The 15,444-nt window shown below is 39.6% G+C and overlaps 1 protein-coding gene across 3 annotated transcripts in view; it reads right to left on the bottom strand.

The window, feature by feature from the left end:
* Positions 1-3,307: 3,307 nt before the first annotated feature.
* LOC133401231 (exostosin-1a-like) overlaps positions 3,308-15,444 on the bottom strand; it is a 41,856-nt gene continuing 29,719 nt past the window's right edge. The window contains exons 3-12 of one of the 3 annotated variants that reach the window (XM_061673944.1): positions 15,251-15,358; positions 14,917-15,036; positions 10,982-11,114; positions 10,460-10,578; positions 9,997-10,092; positions 8,177-8,266; positions 6,267-6,427; positions 6,017-6,188; positions 5,646-5,865; positions 3,308-5,473 (exon numbers count right to left, since the gene is read on the bottom strand). In XM_061673944.1, coding sequence (XP_061529928.1) covers positions 5,680-5,865; positions 6,017-6,188; positions 6,267-6,427; positions 8,177-8,266; positions 9,997-10,092; positions 10,460-10,578; positions 10,982-11,114; positions 14,917-15,036; positions 15,251-15,358 — 1,185 coding nt within the window. In that variant the 3' untranslated portion in view covers positions 3,308-5,473; positions 5,646-5,679. Of the gene's footprint in view, positions 5,866-6,016; positions 6,189-6,266; positions 6,428-8,176; positions 8,267-9,996; positions 10,093-10,459; positions 10,579-10,981; positions 11,115-14,916; positions 15,037-15,250; positions 15,359-15,444 lie in introns of all 3 variants that reach the window. The other 2 variants (XM_061673945.1, XM_061673943.1) reach the window with 2 other exon arrangements.

The following is a 15,444-nucleotide window of genomic DNA, read 5'->3' as shown; positions in this document are numbered from 1 at the left end:
AATGAAAAACCACCGCTGTATAAAACAATTAAGATACAGATACGCCCATCTGTCTGTTTTCTTCATTGCTTGTCGTCAGTCAGGGGTGAGCTGGCTCTGCCACAACTGACCTTAGGCGAGAGGCGGGGTATACAAAATTGACATTCAAGCAAATGATAAAATTTAGAAACCAAAAATACCGCATCAAAACACAATTTCTTTGTGTGGAATAATTAACACTACAGCAGAAGTTAACCATGTCTCAAACCAGGCAAATTCTGCTAAATGTAGTGCAGTTACTAGCAATGCCATTCTTGCTATCAGCATTGCCATCTGATATACAAAATAGGTGAACAAGATGTCAGTTGCACACAGCAAAATCGATTTCCAAGCAGTACATTAGACGTTGCCTAACTGAGAGACTCAAATTGCAAAATTGGTAGACGGGAAAGAGGATTTTTCTCATAGGCTGCAGCATCTGGCGCAGTAGGGAGGCTGCCAGCTGAGCATGTTTATGATTTATCAGTAGCAGGAGGCTGTGTCACAGGACAGGGATTTCCGCAACATAACTTTGGCACTACTCAGGCATCAAAATAATCCTACACGGTATTTGTATCCACATGGTTTTGGAATTGATTTGTTTCGCCAGCTCACTGCATAGCTGAGTGTGGAACAAGGAACACGGTCACACCATAGAAATATAATACAATAACATTTTCAGGCCGTCTAACGCGAGTTTTCATGAAGGTAATTCATTTTTCATTCATCGTGATCCCACATCAAATCAGGCTTTTTGTGCGTTTTACAAAGGCTGATTCGGGCACAACCGTGCTTAACTCATTCACTGCCAGTCCTCCATGTTCGCATGTATATTTGAATTCAACACCCGTCACACCCGGCGGCATATGGCAAAACAAAGTTATATACTGTATAATGTAGCATCCATTGAGGGACACATAACACATTTGAACATTTTATATAATACTGCACGTCAGGATAGTAACACAATTTTAGTATTTCTGCCATCTGTTAAACAAGATCATTGCATCCCGAGAGGCCATTTCTGTGTGCTGATATGAAATATGAAGCCTCACCACTATATGAGGATGTATAACTCAAAACCATTACCAAATAACTTAATATTGTGATTTAAATTGACTCCATTGTATGTAGCTTCAAGGACTTAACAGTGGCAGGAGATCTTCATCAAATGTAGATTGATGAATTAATGAATTGTTTCGGGTGACATAATCCGCCAAATATGAATGCATTCAATCACATTTCCACAGGGAGTTTCTGCAAAGGAAAAAAATAGATTCAAGAGTTGCTGCCTGACAAATTCTGAGTATCTTTGAGCTTTTACAGGGATCCTCAGTACAGTCTTAAAATGCTTTTTTTGTATTAGGCCTTTCATTTTACAACCCCAATTCCAATGAAGTTGGGACGTTGTGTTAAACATAAATAAAAACAGAATACAATGATTTGAAAATCATGTTCATTTGAAATGTGGACTCGTCGGACCACAGAACACTTTTCCACTTTGCATCAGTCCATCTTAGATGAGCTTGGGCCCAGAGAAGTCGGCGGCGTTTCTGGGTGTTATTGATAAATGGCTTTTGTTTTGCATAGTAGAGTTTTAAGTTACACTTACTGATGTAGGGCGGAACTGTATTTACTGACATTGGTTTTCTGAAGTGTTCCTGAGCCCATGTGTTGATATCCTTTACTGATTGATGTCAATTTTTGATGCAGTGCCGCCTGACGGTTTGAAGGTCACGGGCATTCACTGTTGGTTTTCGGCCTTGCCGCTTACATGCAGGGATTTCTCCAGATTCTCTGAACGTTTTGATATTATGGACCGTAGATTATGAAATGATGAAATCCCTTGCAATTGTACGTTGAGGAACATTGTCCATAAACTGTTCGACTATTTTTTCGCACACTTGTTCACAAAGAGGTTAACCTCGCCCCATCTTTGCTTGTGAATGACTGAGCAATTCAGGGAAGCACCTTTTATACCCAATCATGGCACCCACCTGTTCCCAATTAGCCAGATCACCTGTGGGATGTTCCAAACAGGTGTTTGATGAGCATTCCTCAACTTTCTCAGTCTTTTTTGCCACCCGTCCCAGCTTTTTTGGAACGTGTTGCAGCCATAAAATTCAAAGTTAATGATTATTTGTTAAAAACAATAAAGTGTATCAGTTTGAACATTAAATAGCTTTGTAGGGTTTTCAATTAAATGTAGGTTGAACATGATTTGCAAATCATTGTATTGTGTTTTTATTTATGGTTAACACAACATCCCAACTTAATTGGAATTGGGGTTGTACATTATGTACTGTATCATCAGTTTCTCTCTAGCAGTATCAATGAAAATTGAGCAGTGTCTTTTTTGGTTCATCATTTTAGTACAGATGATGTCCTGATGACATAACATTGCATTGCTGTACCCACTGCTGTGGCCAGTGAGTGTACAACTGAGACTATATACTCTCGGGTATAGAACTGTGACTCGTCACTGTTCCAGCTTTTACATATTTTATTTTTGTAGGCCGGAGCTTTGCATGTGTGCTTTTTGAAATTAGAAAACTCTCCTGTAGCTGTTGGTCAAGCGGAGATGGGATCCTCCTGGATGGATGTTATTTATTCAGTGTCTAAACCAATCAAGGCAACACAGATTTATACAAACACATCAGTTTCAGGCGGAGACTGGATAGAGCGTCAGCCTCACAGTTCTGAGGACACGGGTTCAATCCCTGGCCCCGCCTGTGTGGAGTTTGCATGTTCTCCCCGTGCCTGCGTGGGTTTTCTCCGGGCACTCCGTTTTCCTCCCAGATCCCAAAAACATGCATTAATTGGAGACTCTAAATTGCCCGTAGGTGTGACTGAGTGCGAATGGTTGTTTGTTTGTATGTGCCCTGCGATTGGCTGGCAACCAGTTCAGGGTGTACCCCGCCTCCTGCCTGATGATAGCTGGGATAGGCTCCAACACGCCCGCGATACCCTAGTGAGGAGAAGCGGCTCGGAAAATGGATGGATGGACATCAGTTTCATGACATGGGATGAGGTCAACATATGCACAAAGATGAATATTTAGCTACAGTATAGCTCCTTCCAGTACCAAAATGAAACAAACATGGCATGCAAGTGTGTTGCCGTTTACCAGGTACGACAAATATGAGTAAAAGTAAAAAATCTGTTTGTGCTATTAGACAAACATTTGTTTTACGCTTAACACCAAATTTCACGCACGCATTAATAAAACTAAAGCTAATCAGGTCAAAGACATCATAAATGCAAAACTGATGAAAGTCCAGACATGACATTTATTTAAAATGTTTTATTCCTTGATTTTGCACTTTATTTTAGAAAATTGTACAAAAATGTGATTTTTGTGTCTTTCCATATCAGTCTCTGCAAATGTAGTATTTGAAGTGACGATGGCATTATGATAATATGCACTGCAAGAACAGAAAATAAGGAGATGTATGACGCCACTTGGGTCTCACAAATAAAATACAAGGCAGTATATATACTGCATATGTCAGTGTCAATCACACAGAATCACAAAATGTTCAGAAAAAGAGAACAAGTTGGAATGTCAGTAACAGATGTGCTTCAGAGCATTCTTGTGTTTAATAACTGTCTTTACATATGAATGGATATTGATTAATACAATTAAAACCAATGGTAATTGGCTCACACACAAAAAGGCTTAAGGGAAGAATGTTTTTCTGAAGGCACATTAATATATACAGTATATATAACAGCCTCTAAAACAACAGAAGGAAAAAAAGACTAAATCATCTTTAATATTGCACCTGTCTTCACTCTTGATAGCATTGGGTTTAGCAATACAAGAACTGTTGCTTAACAACAAATAGCACATTCTCTGAAGGAGAACACACTCTCACAGAAACATTCAAAACAACCCAATAACTATAGGAATACATGGCATTCCCCATACAGTATCAGTGATGTAAAAACAAAAAAAAATATTGGCACATACTGGGGTGAAGTGTAGAGGGTTGAAGTTAATGGAGTATAATAACATTCTGGAAACTGAAAACTGATGAACTAAGAAGTGTTACTGGCTTACATCGTAAACATCTGTTTTGCTTTATCTTGATTATGCAGTTGTAAAATTATGTTAATTCAGTCACATTACACTTTCTGATATGTCACCTGAACGCAGAAATGGAAAGCTTGTATAAGTCAAAGTTTGGAGTCACAGGTGTGTCCACACAAATTGGTTGAGTGCATAAAAAAATTGAGAACTTAAAAAAATAACAAAAATGACTGATGATATTAATGTATATTTAGGGGGATTATTGAATTATGGACTACTCCCAGTACTCCCAAATATCTTGGTATTAAAACTGGTATGCTAAATGTAATGTGTCCAGTGGTACAAAGCCAAGGTCAATCACAAAAACGGTCTTTTAAAGAGTTGAGAATTAGTGCTGTGTTGTATAAATTTGAATTTTCTGAGCAGTCAGTCGAAATAAGAATAACATCAAACACTTGGTCAGATATCATGTTAGGATAGTCAGAGCTACTCTCTTTAGAACCAAAACACAAAACAGAGTTTGAGTACTAGTGGACCTGAGCAACTTCCATACTTGTCAACGGACTAAATGAAATATGGTTGTCAATGACTGTACGTGATGAAGTATTGCTTTTATTTTTTAAAAACTCCACTCGCAAAACTTCCACATTGGTTTGATCTCCTATTATTGTTCAAGCCAGCATATATTCAAGTACCTTTGTTCACTCGTCAGACAATATTGATGAATGGAATAGATTTTAGTGGCTAAATCAGCAAACTGGGATGTGAATATCTTTGGCCACAGAGTGAATACTGTATCGTAGAACTTTGCAGGCAGCTAATGGTCTTCTCAAGTTGCCAAAGAACACCAATCACAATTAGGTTTGTTTCTTAGATATTAAATCCAATTATAGTATTTCCCTGTCAGTTAATAAGGACTTTAAAAAAAGATCACCAATTATGAGGAAAATACAAGTAAAAGCAGCGAGATGCTCATTTTGGATCACGACTTTTTATTTGGACTCCCAAATGAAAAGGGTAATGTTGAGGCACTGTGCAGAATACGATCCTAACTGTGGTGAAGGGCTTGTCATTGGTCTCCTCATCCACTCTGTCACTGCTTGTGAAACAGCAGGAGCAGCACTCCATTAAAAAACACCTAGAACTGTAAAAACACATCCAAAATAGTGTCATCCTCTTCTGTAGAATATAGAAACTAGACTAGCGCTGACCATTATAAAATCAGCAAAATGTTCATGAACGTGTGCATAGTGTACTGAGGGGAACAGTTGCAGGGTGCTGCAGTAGTTTGGTTGATTTTGAAATGGGGCAGTTAAGAAAGCGATGATATCCAATTCCAGGACTTTGGTAATTCCAGTTTAAGGTCAGGAAGTTTTAGGCCTTCAGTGCCTTCAATTGGAGAAGGAGTTGCACGCTCTGCTACTGCCCAAAACATGAGAGAGCAAACATAAGATGCCATACAGCGGACACAAAGTGTGTGCAGTGTCCGCAAAATCTCTGCTTCCTCCCTACATTTCAGTTTCAGTTTCAATTGCTTCTCCATTGATCCATTTATGCAAAATAAGAAATGGACATCCCCCTCACACTCTCTCACCGTTCTGTCCAGAGAGCAGGGGGGCTCTGGAGTGTTATAGCCTCTCGATGTCCCTGTACTTCTTCCTCAGTATGGAGACCTGGTCTTTAAAGAGGACCGGGTCGAGTCTCATCTGAGAATGAACCAGTGGCATGGTGCCAAACCAGTTGGCAAACTTGTTCATGCAAGTCTGACGCTGAGCAAAATGGTCCGGGTCAGCCCAGCGAGAAGCCCGAGAGCTCTGTAGGGAGAGGGGACACAAGGGCAAGATTGCAAAAGACAGTTACATATGTATTATTTGGATACTTCATAGCACCTTGTTAAAATACTAAGGGTGGAATTTTTTGGCCACGTGAGCCAACGTTTGTTCGACACTGCAAAGCCTCACTCACCTGAGCCATCATGGTTTCCTTGTATTGTTTCTTCTGGGTGACCTTGATGGGGGGAAGCTTGGTGACAGAGGACACAAGGAAATTAATCAGAATATCCTCACAGTTTGACATCTGGTCCACCATGGTCTTCAGACTGGCTGGAAGGTATGTGGTGTACAGGTAGTGGTAGTATCTGAGGACAATGAGTATGTGTTGAGTAAAAGAGAACAGTCTCTGAAAGAGTGGAAGTGAGGACGACAGGACTAAGTACTTGTGATAGATGGCAGCTCCAGTCAGCACCATGGAGTAGTCATTGGTCCATTTGGAAGTGTAGCCCCAACATTCCTTGTTGCTATCCCAGAAGTGGCTACGGGCTGGGTAGCCAATGATACGGTCTGGGAAGCTTCGCCACACTGTGAAGGCAAACTCCACCTAGACAGGAAGAAATCTTACATTTTGGGAACTGAGTGTATGACAGATTGAACAGCTTCATCTTTTTTGCTCCCATCAGACAAATTTGTATGTACATTTGTACCGTACCACGCAAAGTAGAGGAAGAAGCCTTTGGTATTTGTGTATTATTCATTCCTGTATAATTGTCACCGCAATGCTGTAGTACAGTATTGCTGATGTTTATTTCACTCTGAATGGCATAGAAACATTACTGAAAAAAAGTTATGTACGTTGGGCTTTCAGGTGAAATTTCCTTGTAGAATTGTTTGATTGGGCCCTGTTGATGGCTGGAGCCCCCATGCTCTACGGGGCGATAGGGGTGGTGGCAGCGGTGGGGCGCGCTGGGTTGGCAGTCCAATACCCTTGCCCGTCCCTTTGGGACTAGTCTAGGCGCTTTGGTTGGACCAGGGGACCGCCCTGGGTCCTGGGTGGCATCCCCCTGGCTACAATTAAATCATGATTTAACAAGGGGGGTAATTACTTTTTCACACAGGGCCAGGTAGCTTTGAATAGTTGTTTCCCCCTAGGCAATGAAATCACAACTTAAAAACAGCATTTTCAGATCACTTGGGTTCTATTAGTCTGATATTTACATTTGATAATCTTCAACAGTGGGGAAAGTGCAAAAATATAAGAATTTGAGAAGGGGGGCAATACTTTTTACGGCACTGTTTATGAACAAGGAAGTACAATTCCACTGAATGGCCACTCCATGGAATAAGGGTGCTTGTTTTTATAAAAAAATAAATAATAATAATTAATGTATTTATTTATGTTTTTTAAAAATATAAATATAGTGGGGTCTACGCCCCAGCCCCGTGATGTCACGGGGCTAGTTTTTAGCCATGTCCACAAAATTAGGAAAATTTAGAAGGTCAAAAAGAGTTTTAAGCCATATCTCAACAATTCACTACTATATCGTTCTCAGTATTTGCACGTTTTCAGCACTTATTTAAAAACAAAACAAGAAAATGAGCTTGGTTGCACTTTAAAGAAGAATGCAATATGACCTTTTCTAAACTTTTGACTCAACATGTCCAACTGTTCAATGTTTCAGTATATTTTGCTAAACGTGCTGTTCTTTAACTGAACGGCAAAATTCACAACCGGCGTTTGAGCCATGAAAATTCAAGGAAGTCCACTTCTATGCCGTTCTGTGAATCTTCCAGTGTCTCTGTTGCAACCTGCTGATGACACTCTGTGAGACTCTAACCTCAGTGGCCCCTTCCCTCTGAGAACATCCTGTTTGAAGCCCCGCAATGATGAAGTACTGTTCATCAATTACTGTATAAGCGTCATCTTGGTCTCTCCGATGTCAAAATGTGAACCCCGTGATAAAGAAGACTCTTTAAATACTAAGTCTGTTTGAACCAGTAAATTTGTTTGTCGCCAACCAAACAGAACCAGCCTCTTAAAGGCGCATGCATGTACGCAGATACTTTCTATACATTTTATACTTGCAATTTATTTTTTTTGTGTTCCAATATGTTTACAGTCTATTTAAAAAATACATTAAAATATGTTTCAACGTGTTTTAATAAGTTTAAACGTATAGGAGGGGTGAAACATCAGTATATGGTATCTCTATACTGTGAAGCACATTTTCACCTATTGCGCATGGGCCTGGAATGTATCCCCCGCGATAAACAGGGGTTCACTACCTGAAAATCTCTAACAAGCACAGTCCTTTAACACTGAACAGAACATTTGCTGTAGTTGTGCCCTAACCTCTGTGGTGGAGAGCACAGTATCCTCATCGAGACTGAGCACAGCATCAGTGGGGATGGTGTCGTACGGCAGGAAGCGGCTGCTAATAACCTGGTGTGATGTGTAAGGCAAAAAACAGCCAAAATGAGTAATAAATCATAGTAACTATTTTATTAACGGGCACCTTTCTAAGCACTCAAATACACTGTACAAAGCTTTAAAAAAAAATTAAAATATGACAAATAAATATAAAACAAAGGTTGATTAAAAGTCGATGTAGTGGTACATTTGCTTGACTTTCGTGCGGGCAGGGTTTGTTCAGTTCCCACTCAGTGACGGTGTGAATGTGAGTGTGAATGGTTGTCCGTGTCTATTCTGTATGTGCACTGTGACTGACTGGCGACCAGTTCATGGTGTAGTCTGCCTTTCGCCTGAAGTCAGCTGGGATAGGCTCCAGCGCCCCGCAACCCTGAACAGGATAAGCGGTATTGAGAATGGATGGATGGAGGCTGATTAAAAATGATTAATATATGAAAGTGAGTAAAGATAAAATACTATTAACAGATGAGGCTAAATGGTGTATGCTCTTCTCAGTAATGTTATTTTGAAGTAAGGATCTGAAGAAAATAAATTAATCGGTGTTGAGGAGGTCAGGTGGTCATGAGTTTCTCCATGGTGGACAGACAGGCCTAGGTGATAGCGAGGTAGACGGGAGGATCTGAAAGTGCGGGAGGTTATGTTGATATGGAAAAGGTTATTATAGATATGAAGGAGCCAGATTATGAATGGCCTTAAAAGTTAGGAGAAATATTTTAAATTGGATGCAGTACTGCATGGGGACCCAGTGGAGTTGCTGCAAGACTGGCATTGAATGGAGTAACTGCAGTTACTGTATCTCAACAACAAGCCCTACAAACAAGCTGGTCGTGCAAACAGTCACTTAATGTAGTTCCATCTCGCAGTGTTTATAGCAGTCAGACAACTAAACAAGCTGACACCTGGATAATGATGGGACATGTTTCCTTCCCAGGAGAGCCCTACACAAATAAGTATATAATGTGTGATATGTCCCTGTGCCCGCAATGACCTTAAACATCAAAATGGCAAAATTCCAATTTTCCTACTGTTAAGGGGCCCTGAAGTTTGGGTTAAGAAGACTGAAAGTATTTGAAAGTAGGATCATGGTGGTAACATACTGAGAACTCTCTTGAAGACTGGCTCCAACCTTGGCAGCAACATTAGAATTATTTTTAATGAGTGCTGATTCTTTTTCTAACACACAATATGTTAGGAATGTCATTGTAAAACATTTTTTTTGACTACTGTTGCAGCTCCTTTAACATTTGAGAGCCAGTCGCCAATCTTCACCTGTGGCATTGTTAGTTATAAAAATAAAAATAAATTGTTTATAAATTTGAGCTTGCATTTAAATACACTGATCCAAATATGAGGCATGTGGCGTTTTCTACCAAAACTACTAGTAACATTTTTTACTTTGCAAATTACTCAAAATACAGTGTTCACTATGATACACAAGAAAACTAATTTCAAACTTGAGATTGATGGTGATCAAAACAGACAGAAGGAACAACAACAAATCCTACGGTACTTTGGAACTCAGCTTTTTTTTTTTTTTTTAAATCTCTGAATAAAAAAAAAAGACAAACATTTCTGATTGTGCAAGCCAATCTAAATGGGTTAGGAAAATAGTGGCATGAATTCTACACTTTAGATATTTTGTAGCTTCATCACAATTCAAAGGGCCCTTCAACTCTTCGCACACAATGTAAATGTTGGAGTCATAACACCAAAGGACAGCAGGATTAGGATGTGGGTTTTACCTTGCTTTCGCCCTCTATTACAATGACAGGAACTGAGGTGACAGGCCAGCGGTGCTTGGCGGGAAGAGATTTGTCACAGTTCCACACAACTATCACCTGCACAAAGGAAAGATTTGTCAAGTAATGATGCTTTATAGATCGACAGAGTCCAGAAAATCATTGTCTAGTGTAGCAATTATGCAGAGATGGAAAAGGCACAATTTCATTATAAAGACAAAGATTCTTAAACTAACTTTAGGTGCATGTCAGAGAAACTAAAACTGCACAGAAAATTGACAATTTGAAGATTATTCAGTAATATATAAAAACAAAATTCATTGACATGGAATTTACAACAGCCCTGATAGCAAGTCATACATTAAACAATGTTTTGTCAAGTCTGCCAACTTTTGATAAATGGAAGGAACTTTTATTTGATTACATTCCAAAAACATGCAGGGTAGGTTAATTGAAGACTCCTCACCTGCGCACAGTACTGTGATTTGGCTACAGCTGCAAGCAGTTTCATGACTGGCTGGGACTGTGAGACCAGTGGGGTCACCACGTGAATGACAGCTGTAAACTTGGGGTATGTCGTGATACCTGGTAAACAGCAAGGACACAATCAAACTCCAAGCACAGAATAAGAGTCTGTGTCTCTCTCGTCCTAGAACACTACGAGTATCTAAAGAAATTATGATTGCTTCATTGCAGATTATTCTGATTTAACCTAGTAACAGACCTCATAAATCTCGCCCATAAAAGACATGCTAGCGAATCGAATCCTGGGATTAGTAAAAAAACTCATAATTGGCCACTTAACAAAGCACACATGTAATAAGGCTGGCCTATTCCGTCAAGTTAAATTATTAAATAGTACAGTACATAACTTAGATCCTCCCATTCAACAGCTGCCACACACCAGTAAGTTCCAGTGTTATGCAATGACTGAAAAGTCATGCATGTGATTTATAACATAAACACAGTGCATCAATAATTTACTCACCAAGTTTAGCGTAGTAGAAAGGAAAGTCTCCAAGGTATGTTGAGTACTGGGGCAAGGTGAAAAGACCTCCAGGCAGACTGTTCCACATGAGGTTACTCCTCGAGGTGTGCTGCAGCACCCGGTCCTGGATGATCTGCAGAAACAGAGGACAGAGTCAGGCTATGACCACATCAGTTGTGTACCAACACTGTTTATTGTTTGAGTCAAAAGGATTTTATTTAAGATTTTCCTGTGAGGGGAATATGGCTTCGCAGTGAGACACCTGGAAGAAATCAGAGCCTCTGTCTCCATCAGTTGAAATTAAACCATTCTACAGAATACAAATAAATGATTTGTGCTGTCACATCATCTCATGCAACTAAAGATAAAGGCGGAATCACTACTTTTGAATGTTCTTTCATTCTTTACAGCTAGTGCTCTTATTTCAGGATGTTATGCAACATTTTCCATTAATAAGCCAACCCTTTAAATAAACTTACTGTTCAAATGCAGCTCCAAATAACTACCATGGGCTACGTAATAAAATATTCAATATTCTTGAGAGTGAACATTTAAAAAAAGAAAAAAAGTAAAAGAAAAGTTCAAGTTAAGTATCAAATGACAGGTATAAAACAATGGCTACTTTAGCCAATATAGGCCAATTTTTCCCATGTGCGTAATTCAGAAAAGGCACGCAGCTATGCGCTTTTCTGGCTGGGGGCATTTTCCCGTCCACTCAATCTCTCAGTTATGCACTCTCAAACCAGATATGCTCCCTGGGTGGAGCAACCCTAAAATATGGGCATCCTGTCTAATCTTACACCGCACGCATTGTCCCATGGGCTTAACCACTTTTTTCTTCCGCACTTGGCTGTCGTCAGTCTAGTGCCTCGTACACGACATGCAAAGATCTTTGGGGGGGGGGGGGGGGGGTTTGGCTGCGGGGAAGCAATGCCCGTCTGTCAGCCCTACCCTCCAACCCATTCTCACGGGCCTCTCCAGATTTTAATGCAGTCCACCAATCGGGGCCACTCGTGCACAGGGTAGGGGCAATGTCGGGGACTTGGCACTAGTCATAGTAACAGGGAGGAGGTGGGTTTCCACTAGGCTCATGGTGCTCCTAGGGCGGGCCCCTCTGGCTGGATGGCTGTTTGGGGTTTCTACTCTCATGCCCGGTGACTGCTCTCTGGGGAGCCACCCTTATTGTTCCCCTGGTACCCTTGGGTGGGCTGTGGTCCTCAGCCCCCACTGTGTAGGTGCAGCAATCACAGGTGTTATTGGGTCATTTTTCAAATGGATTCCAATGACATTTACAAGTCTCAGGAAAACACAAGGCTCCATGATTTACACCCAGACTCAGACTTGAATGAGCCATGCCTCTTTGGTAGCTGTGTACAAATTTCCAGGTTATGCACAGTGGGAAAAAAAAAGACTTACACGTGGACGGGAGAATATTTCCCGATATGAATAGGCATCCAGCATTTAGAACATTTACTCTGGGAAACTCTTACGCAGCAGGCATTTATAGCTAGAGATGTCCCCATCCAACTTTCACTTGCGATCTGATACCAATACTGCAGCCTTGAGTTTTGGCTGATACTGATATCAGTCCGATCTGATGTCAGTAATAATCATAATGTCCCCTCCAAAAGTATTGGAAAGGCATGGTCAATTCCTTTGTTTTTGTTGTATACTGAAGAAATTTGGAGTTGCTTCAAACAAAAGGTGCTCCGTCCTGAGTTGTTTAACATATCTAGATGTAAATACCATGAAATAAAAGCTGGAATTCTGAACCTTTACCTCATATTAATCTTTTGATCTGAAACCCAAATGTCTTCAGTATACTAAAAAAAAAAAAAAAAAAAAAAAAAAAAAAAAGAATTTACTTGGCGTTCCAATATTTTTGGAGGGGACTGTACATCATACTTATTTTGTAGTATGGAATGTAAGAAAAGGCGTTATTAAATCTATTGATAGAATAATCAGCAACAGTAGGTATGAGAAAAACTGACTCATTTATTATTAACCAATTGGTTACAAAGTAACTTTAAAAATAAGGTACTACAATTGAATAAAATAAAAAATATTTTTTTTTAAGATCCTGAAAAATAACTTAAATGAAACCAATAATAACAAAAAATATATAGTTAAATTGCATCATAACCATTGCTTAACTTAAACATAAGCATATTCTACAATTGAAGAGATTAAATAAAAAATAAGTTAGAAAACCATGAAAAATAACCAATAGTAAATCCAAATTACACTTTTAAAGTGAAAAATAACCAAGTTCAATTCAGTTATGTTTTACTGTCAGTATATGGTGGGAATAGCATTTGGTTTCACCACGTGAGGCAATGCATCTACGTTTTGACCTCTGAGGGGCAGTGTGGTGCACACAATGTTCATTATTTTGAGAGATGGAAGTGGAAATGCAAATTGCTTTTAGTTCGTCAATGGTGATTTTCATTCATTGTGTGTTAGCTTTAAGATCGCGATTTTTGTGAACACAAACGAAGAAAGAAATGAAGTCTGTGATCTATTTGATCATTGAATAGGTGTAATTTTTTGTTGTTAGTGTTTAATTTGACAGTGAACTTCAACTGGAAAGTCAATAAATGACTTTAAGCAAGTAACATTCACTCTTACTCCTTGCTACTATGGTAGCACCTTAGCAACCTGCTTTTGTGATCCCCTGGGATCTGCTTGCCATCCAGGTGCTGCTGGATAGAAGTGCTGGAGTGGAGCTTGGAATGGACTGCTTGTATGAGAGTGGTAAAATCGGAGATTCTGGATCCAGTCCAATCCGATTCTTGTTTTTTTGCTGACATCGGACTGATATCCTATCTCCAAAATTGGATCGGTATACCCCTGTTTATAGCTCGTAAAGTGCTCACCCTATCCCATCAAACTACATAATTAGTAGTTTACTGTTGGGTAACACATTTTGATCATTTTGAAACCTGATTTTGCTGTACATACTGTATTTAGCAATTTGTTTTATTCACCCAAATTTGTCAGGCTTGTTAACATTACTCTTCTCTGTGGTGTGTCTACCTTTAGCTACCAATGTACAGTATAGTTCGGGCCAATCAGACAACATTTCCCCCCATAAGCTTAAACAACGATGTACCTTATTTAGTTATTTTTTTCAAACATTGGCGCACGTTTACTGTTCATGAATTTTATATTTAGATTAACTTAAAATGAAATCTGTACACATTGAAGTGTACAGATCTGCTCTGCTCTGCTCTGCTGAAGCACACACCCTCATCATCCTGAAAACACAATGTTATGCCTACAAGGCAGTCTTCAAATTGGAGGCGAATGACCTGGCCATTGTAAAAGGCAATCGAGTTGCTCAATCCTAAGATTCTGGAACCTATGTTTGTTGTGGACATTTTTGTTGTGGCACAAGCAGTATTTTTGCTTCTCTGTTACTATTTGTTCCTTTCACTTGGGTTTATTTCCTACAGTTGGCAGTTTTGTTCTCTCCCTATTCTTCTATTTATGTTTAAGGATTTACAAATCCCACCTTGCAGCTAACCTTAACCCTGCAAACCTTGTCCTTTTGCAGCCATTAAAGCTCAAGTAATTTAAACCCAAGAGCAACATGTTAGACTGGTACTTAGAAAGATAAATACAGATAAATAGACTCTGAAAAAAAGAAAGGACAAGATTGATTGCCCAAGTACAGAACATGACAGGACTAATAGCCACAACACTGAGTCAATATTTGTCATTACACACGGAAAAACACGTACAACTTTCACATGAAACTGTGTGGGTCTCTCTCAAGATTCATGTAAAAATGTTTGGCCCGTACGCCACCACTCCACAAAATTTCTTGCAATTGAAATTAAATAAACCCCAACAGCATTAAAATGATCAAACTACATGTTTGAATAGATGTACCCTCAAATGCTAGTTATGGTAAATGTGAATGTGTGTCATACCTCCAGTGTGGTCAAAACTATTTTCTCCACAGAGTTGAAGTAGGCCTCCCACAAGAATTGGGTGTGCTGTCTCAGGGAGAGAATTGTATCCGGGTGGATGGAGCGAACTGTTGAGGGAACCTATGATACAAACAAAATGTTATGGGCTTAGTAACCTCCAAAAGAAAGAGAAACATTATCATTCTAGCTATTTTTCCTCAAACAAAGATTACATTGCCGTGACAAACTCCACAGGTATTTTGGCAAACATAGATCCCAGTTCCCAAAGTGCAAATGACAAAACACTTGAAACACAGTGAATATGAAAAGTTTAGATGTGTATATGTATGTTGACCTGAAGAAGCAGCCTTTCATCACCAATCACAGCTGCAGTGTTCCAGTCAATGATCTCCGAGAAAGGCAGCTCCCAGCCATTACTTAGCATCACGGGGACACAGGCTGCCTGTAATGGATGTACACAAGACCAAAAGAAAATATGTCTATTTGTTTATAATGGAGACATATTTATTCTTTAAACCATCTATTTAC

This window comes from Phycodurus eques, chromosome 4 (genome assembly GCF_024500275.1).
Source record: "Phycodurus eques isolate BA_2022a chromosome 4, UOR_Pequ_1.1, whole genome shotgun sequence".
Lineage (NCBI taxonomy): Eukaryota > Metazoa > Chordata > Actinopteri > Syngnathiformes > Syngnathidae > Phycodurus > Phycodurus eques.
The sequence above is the reverse complement of the archived record's forward strand: the minus strand, read 5'-3'. Positions and strand labels throughout refer to the sequence as shown.